Source organism: Neovison vison, chromosome 4 (assembly GCF_020171115.1).
Source record: "Neovison vison isolate M4711 chromosome 4, ASM_NN_V1, whole genome shotgun sequence".
In the NCBI taxonomy this organism is placed as follows: domain Eukaryota; kingdom Metazoa; phylum Chordata; class Mammalia; order Carnivora; family Mustelidae; genus Neogale; species Neogale vison.
In genome coordinates, this window is record NC_058094.1 from 206,450,114 (window position 1) to 206,465,096 (window position 14,983).

The following is a 14,983-nucleotide window of genomic DNA, read 5'->3' on the forward strand; positions in this document are numbered from 1 at the left end:
AGATGCGAAACTTCATCTCAGGAGAGAAGTTTAATACACAAATATGTGAAAAGCTGAGAAAGAGTGGGAAGAACTCTGGAGAGATTCAGGAACCAGATAAGCGGGCATGAAGGCAGAATCAAGACGTGACCGCTGTGCCTGAGTCCCCACTTGTCTACCTCTAAATGTAAAGCTGCTTACTGTGAAGGAGGTAAAAGGGCAAAAATAAATGCTTATGCACTGATAGCCTCAATGTCACAAGCTGAATGCAAGCAAATCTGAGATGGCACAGGGGGAATTCTGAAATCATTTTATTTTTCCTTTTTTATGGGAGCAAAAATAAGCCTAGCTCCCATTTATTGCTCAGATGTGGGCTGTTCTTCTCCACCGTGACATACCCTAATTCTTCACACGGAACTTATCTCTCTTTTATCTTTTCTGCAAAAGTGCTTTCCAAATAAACTAGCATTTCTCAAATCACATTAGTTATTTCTACTTAGCCCTGCTTGATTTCAGTCCATCTAACAGAATAAACTGACTATAGCATAGTCCTATTTTTAAAGCAGATTATAAAAATGTCCGTCTGCAAAATCAAAAGAGAACTAATAGCATAGCCGTTGTTAATAATTTATACATACTTATTAAAACAAAAGTGGGGTGCCTGGGTGGCTCAGTGGGTTAGAGCCTCTGCCTCCAGCTCAAGTCATGATCCCAGGGTCCTGGGATCGTGCCCACCCCCTCCCCCCGATTGGGCTCTCTGCTCAGCAGGAAGCCTGCTTCCCTTCCTCTCTCTCTCTGACTGCTTCTCTGCCTACTTGTGATCACTCTCTCTGTCAAATAAATAAATAAAATCTTTAAAAATAAATAAATAAAATAAAACAAAAGTAACTTCTCTAATTTTCTGTTTTAATTTTCATTGGCTGTATGCAGCCATGCTCCTTTAAATAAATACCCTGAATTGAAAATAATCACATAAGACCTCTGACCAGTGAGGTTTACACTGGAGCATTACTTCTATATAAACAAATGAATGCAGTCTTACACTTTTTAGGGTACATTTTTCAGCTAAAAAACAGTATGTAAGTAAATAAGAAAACACTCATTACATTACTCTGCTATCTAAGTATCGAATTAGAAAATAATAGATCTGGAAGAAATTTTAGTGAAAAGCTCTCTTTGGTTCCTAATTTTATAAACATGGAAACTGAGGCCCCACATATTAAGTCATAAAGCACAGCTCTATCTCAAGAATCGTGAGAGCTCAGGCAGAGAACCCGTCTCCTGACTTCCAGCGACGTGTTCCGCATCATCACAGAGCTTCCTAGGGTCTGTCCTTTAAGTCCATTTGTGCCCTGAATGACATGAAATCATGTCTCTATCACACATTTTATGGATATCATGTATAAAAATCGACTGGTTTTTGGATAAGCTAACTTTAGGGATAGAGTTATGAGTTGTACAAGTCTAAAAAATTTAATTCACAGATCCCAAGCTCAAAGTATGTTCTTACTAGGAGAGTTCCATGGTCATCTGTCCCTTTGGGTTCCCTTTAAACATTTTTACAAAGAGTTTCAATCAGTAGTCTCAAAGATCATACAGTGGCTTAATCTAAAAGTCATGTCTGATTTTTGGAATCTAAAATCATGGCCTGAATGCAGGGGGAAAAAAATGCATGTACCAATGGATCTAACAGCTACAAAGCAGTCAAACAAGAATGAATACAGCAAAGCCTACCAGTGTGTTAGAAAAAGTTAAGAAACACAGAGCAGGTGCAACTTTGAGGAAGCCTTGGAAACTCAGTCACAGTTTTCTTTTTGGTGCCACAGACAGCAACTTCAGTGCAGTATCAATAGAAGGGATGGAAAGGGGAAGCACAAGAGGCAAGAATGCAAGTCTGTTTTCATAGACTATGATGTTCAAAGGAGCTAGACCTAGGTGGTATTACTTTTAAATGAGAACATTTTCTCCTTAGGTACATTTGCTGCAATTGTAGTAGGTGTCATTCAAGGTGTGGCTATGCCAGCTATAAGTCTAGGGCACATGCTGCAGCAATAATAGTCCCTTTCTTTTTTTCGAAAGACATTCCATATTAAAGGGTTAACTATAACTCCAACACTGTCATATAAAAATGAATGAGTTCAGTTCTAAGATAAGACATCATTAGTCTTCCCAGTTTCTCTCTACATGAAACTCAACAAGTATTTAGAGCAAGTTTATTCATAATTATTTTGCTGGTGTCCTTCAAAGGGTGAATGGTTAAACAAACTTGATACATCCATACCATGGAATAATACTGAGCAAATAAAAGGGACACACTACTTCGATAAATTTTGAGAGAATTACATTGAGTGAAAAAAGCTAAACTCAAAGGATTATATACAGCATAATTCCACTTACACAGCTCTTGAAATGACACATTTGTAGAAATACAGAACATATCAGCTATTGCCGGGTACTGGGGGAGGCCAATGGGAAGGATGTGGATCTGGCAATAAAAGGGCAACACAGGGATTCTTTTGGTGATGAAAATGTTCTGTATTCTGACTAGAATGCTTCTGGTAGAAGGATGGACCAATGCAGGAAATAAAATTGCACAGAACTACCCCCCCAACACACACACACTAGTATAAGTAAAACTGGGGAGATTTAACCAAATTTGGTGAATGGTATAAATGTTAACTTCCTGGTTGTGATATCATACTATAGTTTTCTTTTCTTTCTTTTTTTTAAAGATTATATTTATTTATTTGACAGACAGAGATCACAAGTAGGCAGAGAGGCAGGCAGAGAGAGAGAGAGGAGGAAGCAGGCTCCCCCCCAAGCAGAGAGCCTGATGCAGGGCTCGATCCCAGGACCTAGGATCATGACCTGAGCCAAAGGCAGAGGCCTTAGCCTGCTGAGCCACGCAGGTGCCCCCATGCTATAGTTTTCAAGATAACGGGCAAACAGGACATGAGATCTTTATTATTTGTTACAACTGCATGTGAATCTGTATTTATCTCAAAGTAAGTTTAATTAAAAATGACTTCAGAACAAATAAAGCAAATAAGCAATAATAAAATTTAGTACTTTTATGTGTCCTTGTTATATCCCTCTATGTATTTGTGGATTTATGTCTCAATCCCCCCCAAGATATACACAACTGCAGATTTCTAGAACTTCATTTGGAAATAAGGATCCATAACCTCAATAAAATGGCATAGGGGCTTGGGGGAGGATCAAGCTGCTGGCTCTATTTTCTTTCCTTAAATAGTGAAATTTTGAGGAGAGATGTCATGTTAAACTTTTGATTCAGTCAATAGACACGGTAACTTTATTCTTTTTAGTTTCATGCCCTTACCAGCAACTGACCTCTATCTATAGCTGGAGGGTGATATATTTTATTCATATGTAATACTTTGCAGTTGTTACCTGTAATTCTCTTGTATGTTGTAGATTTTAAATAACATTGATGTGTCCATTGAGCTTTTTTAAAGTACCCTGGCATGCGGGGTTCACATATATTTTAGTAAATCTACCATAAGACAATGACTTTTTTTTTTTACCAGTTATTCCTCTATTCTACATTATCATTTTATGTTTATAACCTTATTTTAACCTTTCCTATTGTACTCATCACATTAAAACTGTTCTTACTTTACTCCTCCCAAGGTTAGAATAAGGATTAAAATACCACATATAGTAATTTTTATTACTTTAGTATTCCCATAAAAGTCTAGAATCACCATCTTCCTTTGTCCTTCTTTGGTGTTGGTATAAAGAGGCACTTTGTATTTTATGCTACGTCCTTCTTTGAGCTGCAATATATTCTTTGATTTGCTTTTTCTAATTTGACCTCTAAGGGCGCCTGGGTGGCTCAGTTGGTTGAGCAAATGCCTTCAGCTCAGGGAATGATTCTGGAGTGCTGGGACCGAGTCCTGAATCAGGCTCCCTGCTCAGCAGGGGGGGGGGGGGTCTGCTTCTCCCTCTGTCCTTTCCCCTCTCATACTCTCTCTCAAAAAAAAAAAAATCTAATTTGATCTCTATCATATTTTCAGCTTTCATTTCCCTTTCTTTGTCACTGTCACAATTACTTATTACAATAACTAATTAAGCACCTGTGTCTTCACCTATTTTTCAGCAATAATAATAGACTTTTTAATGCTCTACATACATTTCCCCTGACTAGCTACTAGATTCCCCGGATACTATTAGTTTACTCTAGGAATCTGCCTTCAACGAGATGGAGGTAACCGAATCCAGCATCTCAATTCTTAATCATATTAAACCATACTTTCTATGGCATGAATTTATATTTCTTGAAATATCACAGCAATAGCACATTGGAGGCACTTTATTCTGGAAACAATATTTTTATATGGCATGATTTGGAAAATATCAGCATGATTCTTACTCAACTGAACAGCCTAGATGAATCTATCAGTTGAAATTGCTGACAAAGAAACCAAACTTGGCTACTAACTAAAATGTATTAACTCTCTCTATTCTGTCTTTCTAATTCACTGGCTTGCTTGTTTATCCTGCTATGATAAATGGATATTATTAAATCCTTTTAAATGTCTTAGGGAACAAGGCTCAAACCAAGTAGATGGACAGACAAGGCAGAGAGAACCTACCAGACAGGCAGCAATGAATATTGCTCCTTCAAGGTTTGCATCAAAAGCCACTAAGCAACTCTGAGGTCCCACAGAATCTAGGAAGCTCTACAAATCGCATGCCAGGAATAAAAGCCAGTGGTAATAGTAACAGTTAAGTCCCCTAGTAATAGTAACAGTGTGGGTCCCCTACACGTACTCTCCTGTATGGGACTTTGGATTTTCCCTTGGCTTTTGTAGGGCTTGATTAGATGGATCCTAAACTAGATTCTCTATTCTGGCTTTTATATCTGAGTTCATCCTTGATTACTGTTATGACTCGGATCTCTGCCCTGACCCCATACACTCCTAGGTTATACTTTATCTCCAGATTAGTATTTTAGGGTCAGCTCTCCTTTATGGCCTTGTGAAGATAACATTACTTTCATTTTTTAGTTCATTAATTTATTCAACGAATATTTAGTGAGACCCACATTATGCTGTTAAAGATTTAAAGACAAGTAGAATAGGTTCTTTGCCCCAAATTATCAGTGCTGAGAACAAATCGTAGGGGTCTTCTAGATGTTAGGGTTCTCCTATCAGGCCATCCAATATTAGAGTCTTCCCAACTTATTTCCATGGGGATATCACAAACTAGTTGCACCAAAACACTTCCCAATTCCATCTGCAGACCAAGACAGAATACGCTTCTTTGTGAACACTAATCCTACTTTGCTAATAAGAATATGTGTTAAAAGAGACAAGAATAAAGGAAAATGGATGGATGTACTGTGAACTCATGAAAGAGACACATCCTTGGATTCTGCTCCTGCTTAGTGTTACTAGTTTGGGTGTGACCCTAGGGACTGAATCTGAAATACTTCTATATCATTACAGCACCCAACATGGCAGTGGCACATTGGAGGCACTTTATTCCAGCATGGATGGATGGGTGGATGCTTTTTGCATAGCCTACATACTCTTGTAAACATTTCTGGCCACTAAAGTAACTGAAGAGTCAATCTGAATCTCATTAATCAAGAAACTTTATCCAGTCCCCCTAGCTGGAAGTAATCATTACACCTTCTGAATTCATAGTCTGTTCTTTAATCTGTACCTAATTATGCTTTTATTATAGTTATTCAAGTATATAGTTGTCTTTAATGAATTGCAAATCTTTTTTTTAAGATTTTATTTATTTATTTGAGAGAGAGTGCAAACAATGGGGGGGGGGAGCTGAGCAGGGAGCAGGATAGGGGGCTTGATCCCAGGACCCCAGGATCATGATCTGAACCAAAGGTGGACGCTTAACCGACTGAGCCACCCAGACGCCCCAAATTGCAAATCTTTCGGTATGTGGAAGTTTATCTTATTCAACCTTGTACTCTCCAACAGCTTAGCATTCTGCTTAGCAGCAAGAGGTCACTGAATAAATAACCTGTGCACAAGTCCATTTCCCAATCAATAACCTTGGATCATTGTTCTACATTTAATTAGTATTTAGAAAATATCAGCATATTATTCATGGCATTCAACAAATACTTACTGAGTACCTACTCTGGGCTAGCAAGAACATAGTTAAAATTTAATCACCTTGATGTTTGCTCAACATGTCAAAAACATGAATTTACCAAATGCTTATTTTCTCATAAACAGACATACAACTACTGACCCCAAAATGGCTTTTTAAAAAGGAATAAATTTACACCTAATAAACCAAAATATAGTTCTGACAAGTAGTCATCTTGTTATAAGAAAAGGAAGCAGAATAGTCTTTTCAGAATGGTGTAGAAGGGCAGGAACTACAGTGACATTTAAAGTTCTGTCAGACTGTAAAAGGTTTCAGAGAACCAACTTCACATTCATGGTTAGTGTGAAAGGGAGAGCTAATATATGCTGGCCTCATAGGGTGAACTATCTTTCATAAGAAATATCATGATATGAAAGAGTGTTTCCAAACACAGGCAATTTCACGAATGAGGAAATCGAGGCAGAGGGAAAAAGGTCAAGTCTCCCCACAAACACTGTTCCAACTCCATTCAACCATCCTTACTTCAAGACTATTTCAATATCCTTCATTATGGAAATGCTGCTACATGTAGAAAGAACAGCAAACCCACGAGGTAAAGGAGGGCACTGAGGAATTCTCCCTTTCTGTATTCCAAGCAAGCTGAGGAACCCTAGTACAGCATATACATGGCTGACCATCTACAGTTAAATGCATATAATTTTTAATATTAAATTATACATAAAATATTAAATTATATATAAATAAAATTTACATATATATTTAATTAAAATATCATATCATAAGTACTATACCACATAGACATAGGAAAGACAGATTCAATTAAAAAAATTTTTGCTCAAATTTCTGGTGCTCCCCAAAGCCTGTAGCCCTTTTCAAATATCAAAATAAACATTTTGGGTGTACTTCATAGGCACAGATAAATTATTATGGCACATGCACCTCTTTCTAAGGTTAATTCCTACCCAAAATATCAAATAAAGGCAGAAAAGACTTTGCATATATGGAATTTACATTGAAATTATAGGTCCTCGGTAATAGGTTAGTTACAGTGGCAGAATAAAATGAAACAAATTATTATTATCATATCCATTTAACCCTGCATATGTGGCAAGCAATGTTCTAGGATCTCTGTGTATGTGATTTCCTTTAATTATCTCATGAATTCTGTGAAGTAGTCTTAACTGTTTCCACACAGATGAAGGATCTGAGACTAAAAGAGGTAAAAAGGCATGCCCATGGCCATAAGACTCACAAATAGAAGGATAGAATTTAAACATCTTTCTTTCTGACTTTGGGGTCATATATATATATTTTTTAAAGATTTTATTTATTTATTTTGACAGAGAGAGAGAGAGAGCACAAATAGGCAGAGCAGCTGGCAGTGGGAAAGGGAGAAGGGAGAAGCAGACTCTCTGCTGAGCTGGGAGCCCAACATGGGGCTCGATCCCAGGACCCTCAGATCATGACCTGAGCCAAAGGCAGCTGCTTTACCAACTGAGCCACCCAGGTGCCCCGGGGTCATATATTTTTTAAAGATTTTATTTATTTATTTGAGAGAGAGAACACAGAGGGAGAGTAAGAGAGAGAAGCAGACTCCCCACTGAGCAGGGAGCCTGACACGGGATTCTATCCCAGGACACTGGAATCATGAACTGAGCCAAAGGAAGGCAACCACTCAACCAATTAAGCCACCCAGGCACCTCTGAGGTCTCATACTTGACCACTACATCCTAATGTGTTCAGTCTTCATAGTAAGTCTATTTATTATTCCCACTTAACAGATGAGAAAACTGAGGCTCTGAATTTAGTACCTGGTCAAGAGTAACTCTCTTTTATGGACTAACCCACACAAAATTAAATCAGGGTCAGTGAAGCCCTTTTGCTTCAAATCACCCTTCCCAACTGATGACACTAATAACTGTGGTTGAGACATTCTAATGAAACCACGGTCCTTTACTACATTTATTTATCTCCAAATTATTAACTTGAATAAAAAGAGAAGAAAACAAAACAATAAGACAAGCAAAAACATATGCCTCATTCCCACCATAAAACAAAACAACATCAACCCACGTAGCTCTGGTTAGAAGTATAAAATAGTGAACCCTGCATTATTTTAGGCACATCCAGTAACCTCCATACACCTTCTCCCTGTGGACTTTAAGCAGCATATGGCTCTTCTTCTCACAATTCAGGCTCGGCTGTTTATTCTGAACCTCTAGGTTACAAAATGTTTCGTAATCACTAATCAGGATCACCTGCCTCTTGAGAGACTCAGCCAAACAAAATGTAGAGACCTCATTGTTCAAATTCACTCTCAAGTAGATAACATGCCCTTCACGCATGGACTGAGATGACTGAATAGAAAACCTAAATCAAACTAAACGATTACACTAACAGATTCTAATTGCTGAATTAAGAACATATGTTAGTCCCATAATAAAGAAAAAGAAACAATAATATTTGAAAGAATAAAGACAATGCTTTCGAGGAAATAAAACACCTCATAATTTTCCAGGAAAAAAAAGAAAAAAAAAAACAACTACTCATTTTAAAAATTCTTTCACTACACTAAAGGTACACTCAGAGCAAATTCGTCACACTCATATATGCTTAACTGTACACTCTGTGTACAGAATTGTCCTATGGTTGAATTCAGACAGAAAAACTGGCTTTTTTGAAAATACACAGAATTCAGTCTGATGACTGGCTGTTAAATGCTTACCCCCGAGAGTGTAAAATCTATTGTAAAACTGGTTTAATAGATTAAGGAGAGACGGAGCACATGGGGGAGGTTATCGTCCCCTGTCTGTTAACACTGCTCTCCTCAGCAGTCAGGCCAGGTTGGGAACCTCTCTCTGGGCTGCCACTTAGACACCGCGCACGCTCCATGCTCCGTGCACCTGCCTCGCTGCACTAGTGTCGATGGTCTGAGTGCCGTTCTATCCTTCCAGTCTGTGAGCGCCCTGAGAACCATTGACTCAGCCTTGTCTCAAACCTTAGCACCGGGTACGTGCACAGAATGAATTTATCCAATCCATTCAAAAAATAGCTGCCTCGCTGATAATACCTAGCCATACGCTACCATACAAAAAGAAAGTTTGTATTTGTCTTACAGAAAGGTTACTTTTTAAGCATTGATGGATTTTCTAGAGGATTAAAGCCAATATTAAAGATAGGAAGATAGGAAGAAAGAGTGGACGATAGAGACAAATGGTCCGCATTTTAATGAAGAGATACTCTCAGAACTTTCTAAAGCAAATCCAAGTACCTCCCTAATAAGCAGTGCTCGGCTCACCACATTGATTATGGGCTTTCCCACTGGCCATATAGAATCACGAGATACTGGATTAATAATAGGTAATATCTATGCATTTCATGTGCGCCAAGTCCTGGACTAAATGCTTTATTGTATTGTTTCATTTCATTCATATTACAACCACATAAGGTAAGTGTTACTAATATAAGTATTAGTAACACCTAATATAGGATTACTAATGTTTCCATTTTACAGATGATAAAACTGAAGCAAAGTATTTGTCCATGCCTTGACTACTACCTGAGCAGAACTTTAGTAAATTGGTCACGTTCCAAACACCCTGTATGCCTTCAAAAAGGTGACCTTAAAACAGGTCACTGATCCAAGGAGAAACAATTTGTCCTGCTGGGCTCCAGAAGTCAACTCTTGATGTATAGTCTCTCTGCCCAGTCTAATTCACTTACTTTTCTCCTGAGAGATACATTCTCTCTGTTTTGGTAAAAACGGCACTGTTATCTAGTTATAAATGATCATAATCATGCATGAGAAATAATTCTTACAAACTATTTGGATATGTTTGATGAACAATAACACAATAATAAACATAAAACTTTCATGCACCATTAAATGTACATAAAAGAGAAGCTTGAGATTCAATATGAAATTTTATAATAAATATGTCATACACATAGAGAGATGTGCCTGTGTATATGTATATACTGTGTGTACGTATAAATATTTTAGGTATCTTAGTGTCATGTATTAGTGCCTATGTTTTTCAACCATTGAACTTCGTTATGTACACATCCTTAATCACAAGAATGTAATAGGCAGTTTGGCATTAATAAACATCCGATAAAAAGTAGCTTCCCTATTTTAACTCTTACAAATTATCTTTGTCATGTGTAATTATTTTATTCCACATCGGTCCACTTTCAAAAGGGCGTTTGCCACAAAGTGATTGATTTTCAGATTGGCACTAATAACCTGTAGAGGTATCAAAACAATGCTTTGATAAATGTCAGTTTGGGTTGCAGAACAATAGATAAGATTTCCTCAGGCTGCTACATATAGTAAGCTGTAGATTTGTGGTCTTACAAAGCACAACAATAGTTGGAAATATTAGCTGTCTTTGTGCATTATTGAAGGCAGAAGTGTGATAATTATCAGGAAGTCATTTCAAAGACAGTAGACCATAAATATCCCAGTTTCATTATTTTTCATCATCTGCTTCCTTGTTGAAACCTTTGGTGGTTGATGCTACATAAGCATACCACTATATTTGGAGACACAGAAAGTAGGAAATATATTAAAAATACCAAACTGATGTCTTTTGAGTGGGTTCAAACACAAGAAAGCACATGTACACGTGTTTTACACACACACAGACAAGAATGATCTCCATTCTCCTGTATGTCGTAAGCCTTTACCTTCTAGCTAGGATAAGGCATGGTGAAGAAATGAAGTTAACTATTCATTTAGGAAGTAAACTCAATTCTCACAGCATTGTGATGGCTTTGAGAATCAAGAAGAGGAGATGTTTTCATTATAGGAAAGAATGAGATGCATATTAGAACCATAGGACATAGACCGATACGTTTCTAGTTTCTTTGAAGCATTTAAAAACACCTTTCTGCCTACAGAGGAAACACGCTGTTGCAACGAGAATTCCTCAGCCCCCCAGTTCCTGTAAATAGTCCCATTTTATAACTGTCAAAGATGTGTGCCATGAAAGAACTCCAATTCTTAGCTGAGACTATAGGGCACACTCCTTATTTCTCTATACTGGAAGAAGTCAGTGTGCACTAATGCCACACCATGGGCTGTTGAAAGGTGAAATCATTTCTTATCTAGTGATAAGCAGATGCTGCTCCAAGCACCCCCACACCCTCCCAAATAGCCACTGGCAGTCCTGGTCCCTTTCTGGACATCCCTTGTCCCTCAGGTTCAGGATCAGCTTCCTGTTCCAGAGCCTCTTCTTACAGGTGGGCGCCTGTAGTACCACACAGCTCTCTCCAATGTCCCCATAGACCCTTTCCCTAGGGGATCCCCCCTGGAGGGCTGCCGCCAGCCAGGCACGTTTGATGAGGTTCCACTACCTCACACCTATGCTGCATGCTTCCCCACTGGGGCCCCAGCAGGCCCAGTAGGAGGCCCTCTGTGTCCTTGGTGACACCAAGGCAGGAAATGCCCAGCTACCTTTGGCACCATCCACAGGCCCTGGGACCCAACTTAGGCTAGGCTTTCCTAGTTTTCCTCGCATGGCCACTCATTTCTAGGAACTGCAAGATCTGTGGGTCTTGGGCCTTGATGACACCCCAAGTAGACAGGGACAGCAGTCAGTCCTAAAGGCTGTCAAATGATCTAAACATCACTTTTGGGTACACTAACTTGCTCTAATGCCGTGATTCAAATAGGAAATGTAAATACAGATCATGATTCACTTCCATCAATCAGATATAGGCATAAGGTCTCAATGTATGAGATGGCAAAGGTGAAATACACTCACACTGTCATTCCTCCTACACAACACACAACACACACACACACACACACACACACACATACCCCACACACATGTACAGTATACCAACACTTAAACAAGCGAGTCTTTCAGAAAAGGGCAACATTTCCTTAAATACAATAAAGTCACTTAAAAGGAAATGAGGTCTTTCATTAAATCCCTCCAGACACCAGATTTCTCTATAGACATTTGAGATTTTCCATAACATTTTAAAGCTGAAGAAAGGATAAAAACATATACTTTTTTAAAAACATAATTACAAGACAGTTCTAACAAAACTTGTATTATGAACTTAAAAATGAAGCACTTCTCCTCAAGAACTATATACACTACTGTATATCTATATTGATACTTACTTTTAGGTGAAGCTGGTTGGTCCAGTGCCCAATGATTTTGTATTCTGCACTTTTGTTGGTTATTTGATACTGAAAGATATCATAACGTCCAGGGGCATCTCCGTTTTCATTAAAAGTGACAGGTGTCCCAGCACTACCTATAAATGTTTAGAAAACAATGTTAATAAAGTTTTAGTGAGATAGTCTACTGAGCTTATTTTTCTCTACGAAAGAATGGTAGATAAAAATATATTGTGTGTAGTAAGAGATATAAAGATAGCAATCCATACAAGGTCATTCTTGATAGCATAATATCTCCTACACGAAAAGAAGCCCAGACGTACATATAGGAAGAAGACATGCTTTATTATGCACATTAGAAAGTAAATGGTGAGTATCCAAGTTAGACAATGTACATAACAGTTAAATAAATAGAAGTTGATAGGCTGAATATTCCATCCTGGTTACCCAGAGTGACAGTCAATAGAGACAAGCGTAAATGTCTTGAAGCACAACACCTCCTGCAGAATGTGAACTACAAACAGCAACTCAAAACCTGGCAGGAGAACATCTGAGCCACATTCTCTCGGGTTTGACTTTATTCAGACTTGAACTCCACTCAAAAGCAGTTCCCTATGCAATTTCTCTTCTCAGCCCCTGCTTCTGCTACCTCTGCCCATGAGTATATTAATGTGGGCCACTGCTGGGAACCTCCCAATGGGCAAGACAGCAATCACTGGGAAGTCCCGACTCTGCTCAGGTCATAAAGGTTCCCCCAGTTCACCGGCGCACAGCAGCAAGATGCATGAAATTGCAAGCAATGCAGTATTTTCTAAACTCTCATTTCTCTAAGAAGCTTTCAGCTTTTCTCTTTTCTCTTCATAGCTTCTGCTCATTTTTACTTGCCCTCTTATTAACTGTTCCAGAATCACAGGTTTTAAGAGTAGAAAGGGATTGCTACCCCCATGTTTCTTCGCTGCATGCAGCCTCACTATCTGAAGAGACCTTCCTGTTCTCTACCAGCCCTTAGCTTCTCCCTCTCCCCACTTCATCTTGTTGGATGACTCTGCTATCTTGGACAAATTCACCTGACATCAATCCCTTTTCTTTGTATCTATCTTCTCTCTGCAGGCCCCCTCCCCTGAATTTCTTGTCGCAGTGTATTGGATTTAATTTCCATACCATGCTAGAAATTGTCTCCTCCTTGCTATTTCTTTTCCTATTGTATTATCCCAAAATACATACTACAGACAGTTGTATATGTCCTTTTTACAATTTTACTTTATAATGAGTTCTTTATTCTACTTGCAGAGTTTTTAACGAATACCAATAATCACAAGATTCTAAAGCATTTAAGTTTATCAAACAAAATGGATGAATTAAGACAATAACTTGCAAGTAAATACGATCACAATCACACAGGAGCAATAAGGATGCTTTCCAACTATTTAATACAGAGATGTCTGATTTCCTCTGTTTTCTGGAATCTTTTTAAAATTTGGACACAGTGTGAAGTCTCTGATGAGACCATAGATCCTTGGTATCTGCAAAGACTCCTAAAGTCACAAGAGACTGCACAGCCTGAAGGAAAGAGCACTGGTCTGAGAGTCAAGACCCGCATGACCATGCTAACTCCACTTCCCATTTATTTCCATGACTTGTGTGTGTCTCTTTTTATTCACATGTCATGTAGGGACTTAGCGATTAATATGAACATGTTTTGAAGTCCTAGAAGAGTCATATGCATTTAAATCATTATTATTAAGCCATTTGGGAAGTGACTTTATACATAAATCAAGAAAGAAATGAGGAATTAGGGAATAAAATAAGAGGGCTCTCATCAACCAGTACTATGTTAGCTACTCCGTAGACACTCAAGTGGAAACCCATTTGCCATAGCTGACCAAAATTTAACTCCTAATGACCTTGAGCAGCTTAACCTTTAAATGCTAGTTTCCTCATCTGAAAAATGGAGATAACAATGACACTTTTCTCATAGGGTTGTTATAAGAATTAAATGAACAAATAGCTATCTAGCACACCGAACAATGCACGGGATAATTCGATATTATTGTGATGATTATTATTTACTCCATATGTATTTCCAGTACACACCAATGCAGAGTAATAGAGAGGATGCTGGAAATTCTTTAAGTGATATCTAGACAGGGGGCTATGGAAATTCAAATGGGAATGATTCCTGGATAGAAAAAAAAATACGTATCTATTACAAATCTCATACTAACATCCTCAACAATTCCCGACATTTATATACCACTTGAAAACTTATGATGTCATCTTCTTCATGAATAAAGGAATATTTAATTTCTCTAACTATAATCCCCAATGTTACATCACTTACTGAATGACCTCTTATCTCCTCTAACAGCAGTCTCAATCTTTTTTAACACGATAATACCCAAGACGGAAGAACGCCACTCACGTAACACATTCTCGTGAATGTGCTCTGAGTTACATAGAATTCCTAGTAGGCCAGGTATTTCTACATATCTTTTCTCTAGCTTGAGAAAGTCTACTGCAAAGCAGGGCAGGAGAGCTGTATTCTTACAAAAATAATAATTCTCAGTTGAAATACTTCAAAGATCATTATCAACAGCAACTTAGACTAAACTTGACATTGTATTAAGAGGCAGTATAATCCAGTGGGTTAGGAGTGTGGGTTTGGAGCCAGATCACTGAGTTCAATCCCCCACACCGTCACTTACTAGATGTATGATCTTGGGTCAGTTACTTAACTTCCCTATATTTCCCATGTCTCAT

The 14,983-nt window shown here is 38.2% G+C and overlaps 1 protein-coding gene across 3 annotated transcripts in view; it reads right to left on the minus strand.

Moving 5' to 3' along the window:
• GRM8 (glutamate metabotropic receptor 8) overlaps window positions 1–14,983 on the minus strand; it is a 737,958-nt gene that overhangs the window by 128,136 nt on the left and 594,839 nt on the right. For all 3 annotated transcript variants that reach the window (XM_044246506.1, XM_044246507.1, XM_044246508.1), the window contains exon 8: window positions 12,224–12,360. In XM_044246506.1, the coding sequence (XP_044102441.1) occupies window positions 12,224–12,360 (137 nt within the window). The remainder of the gene's footprint in view (window positions 1–12,223; window positions 12,361–14,983) is intronic.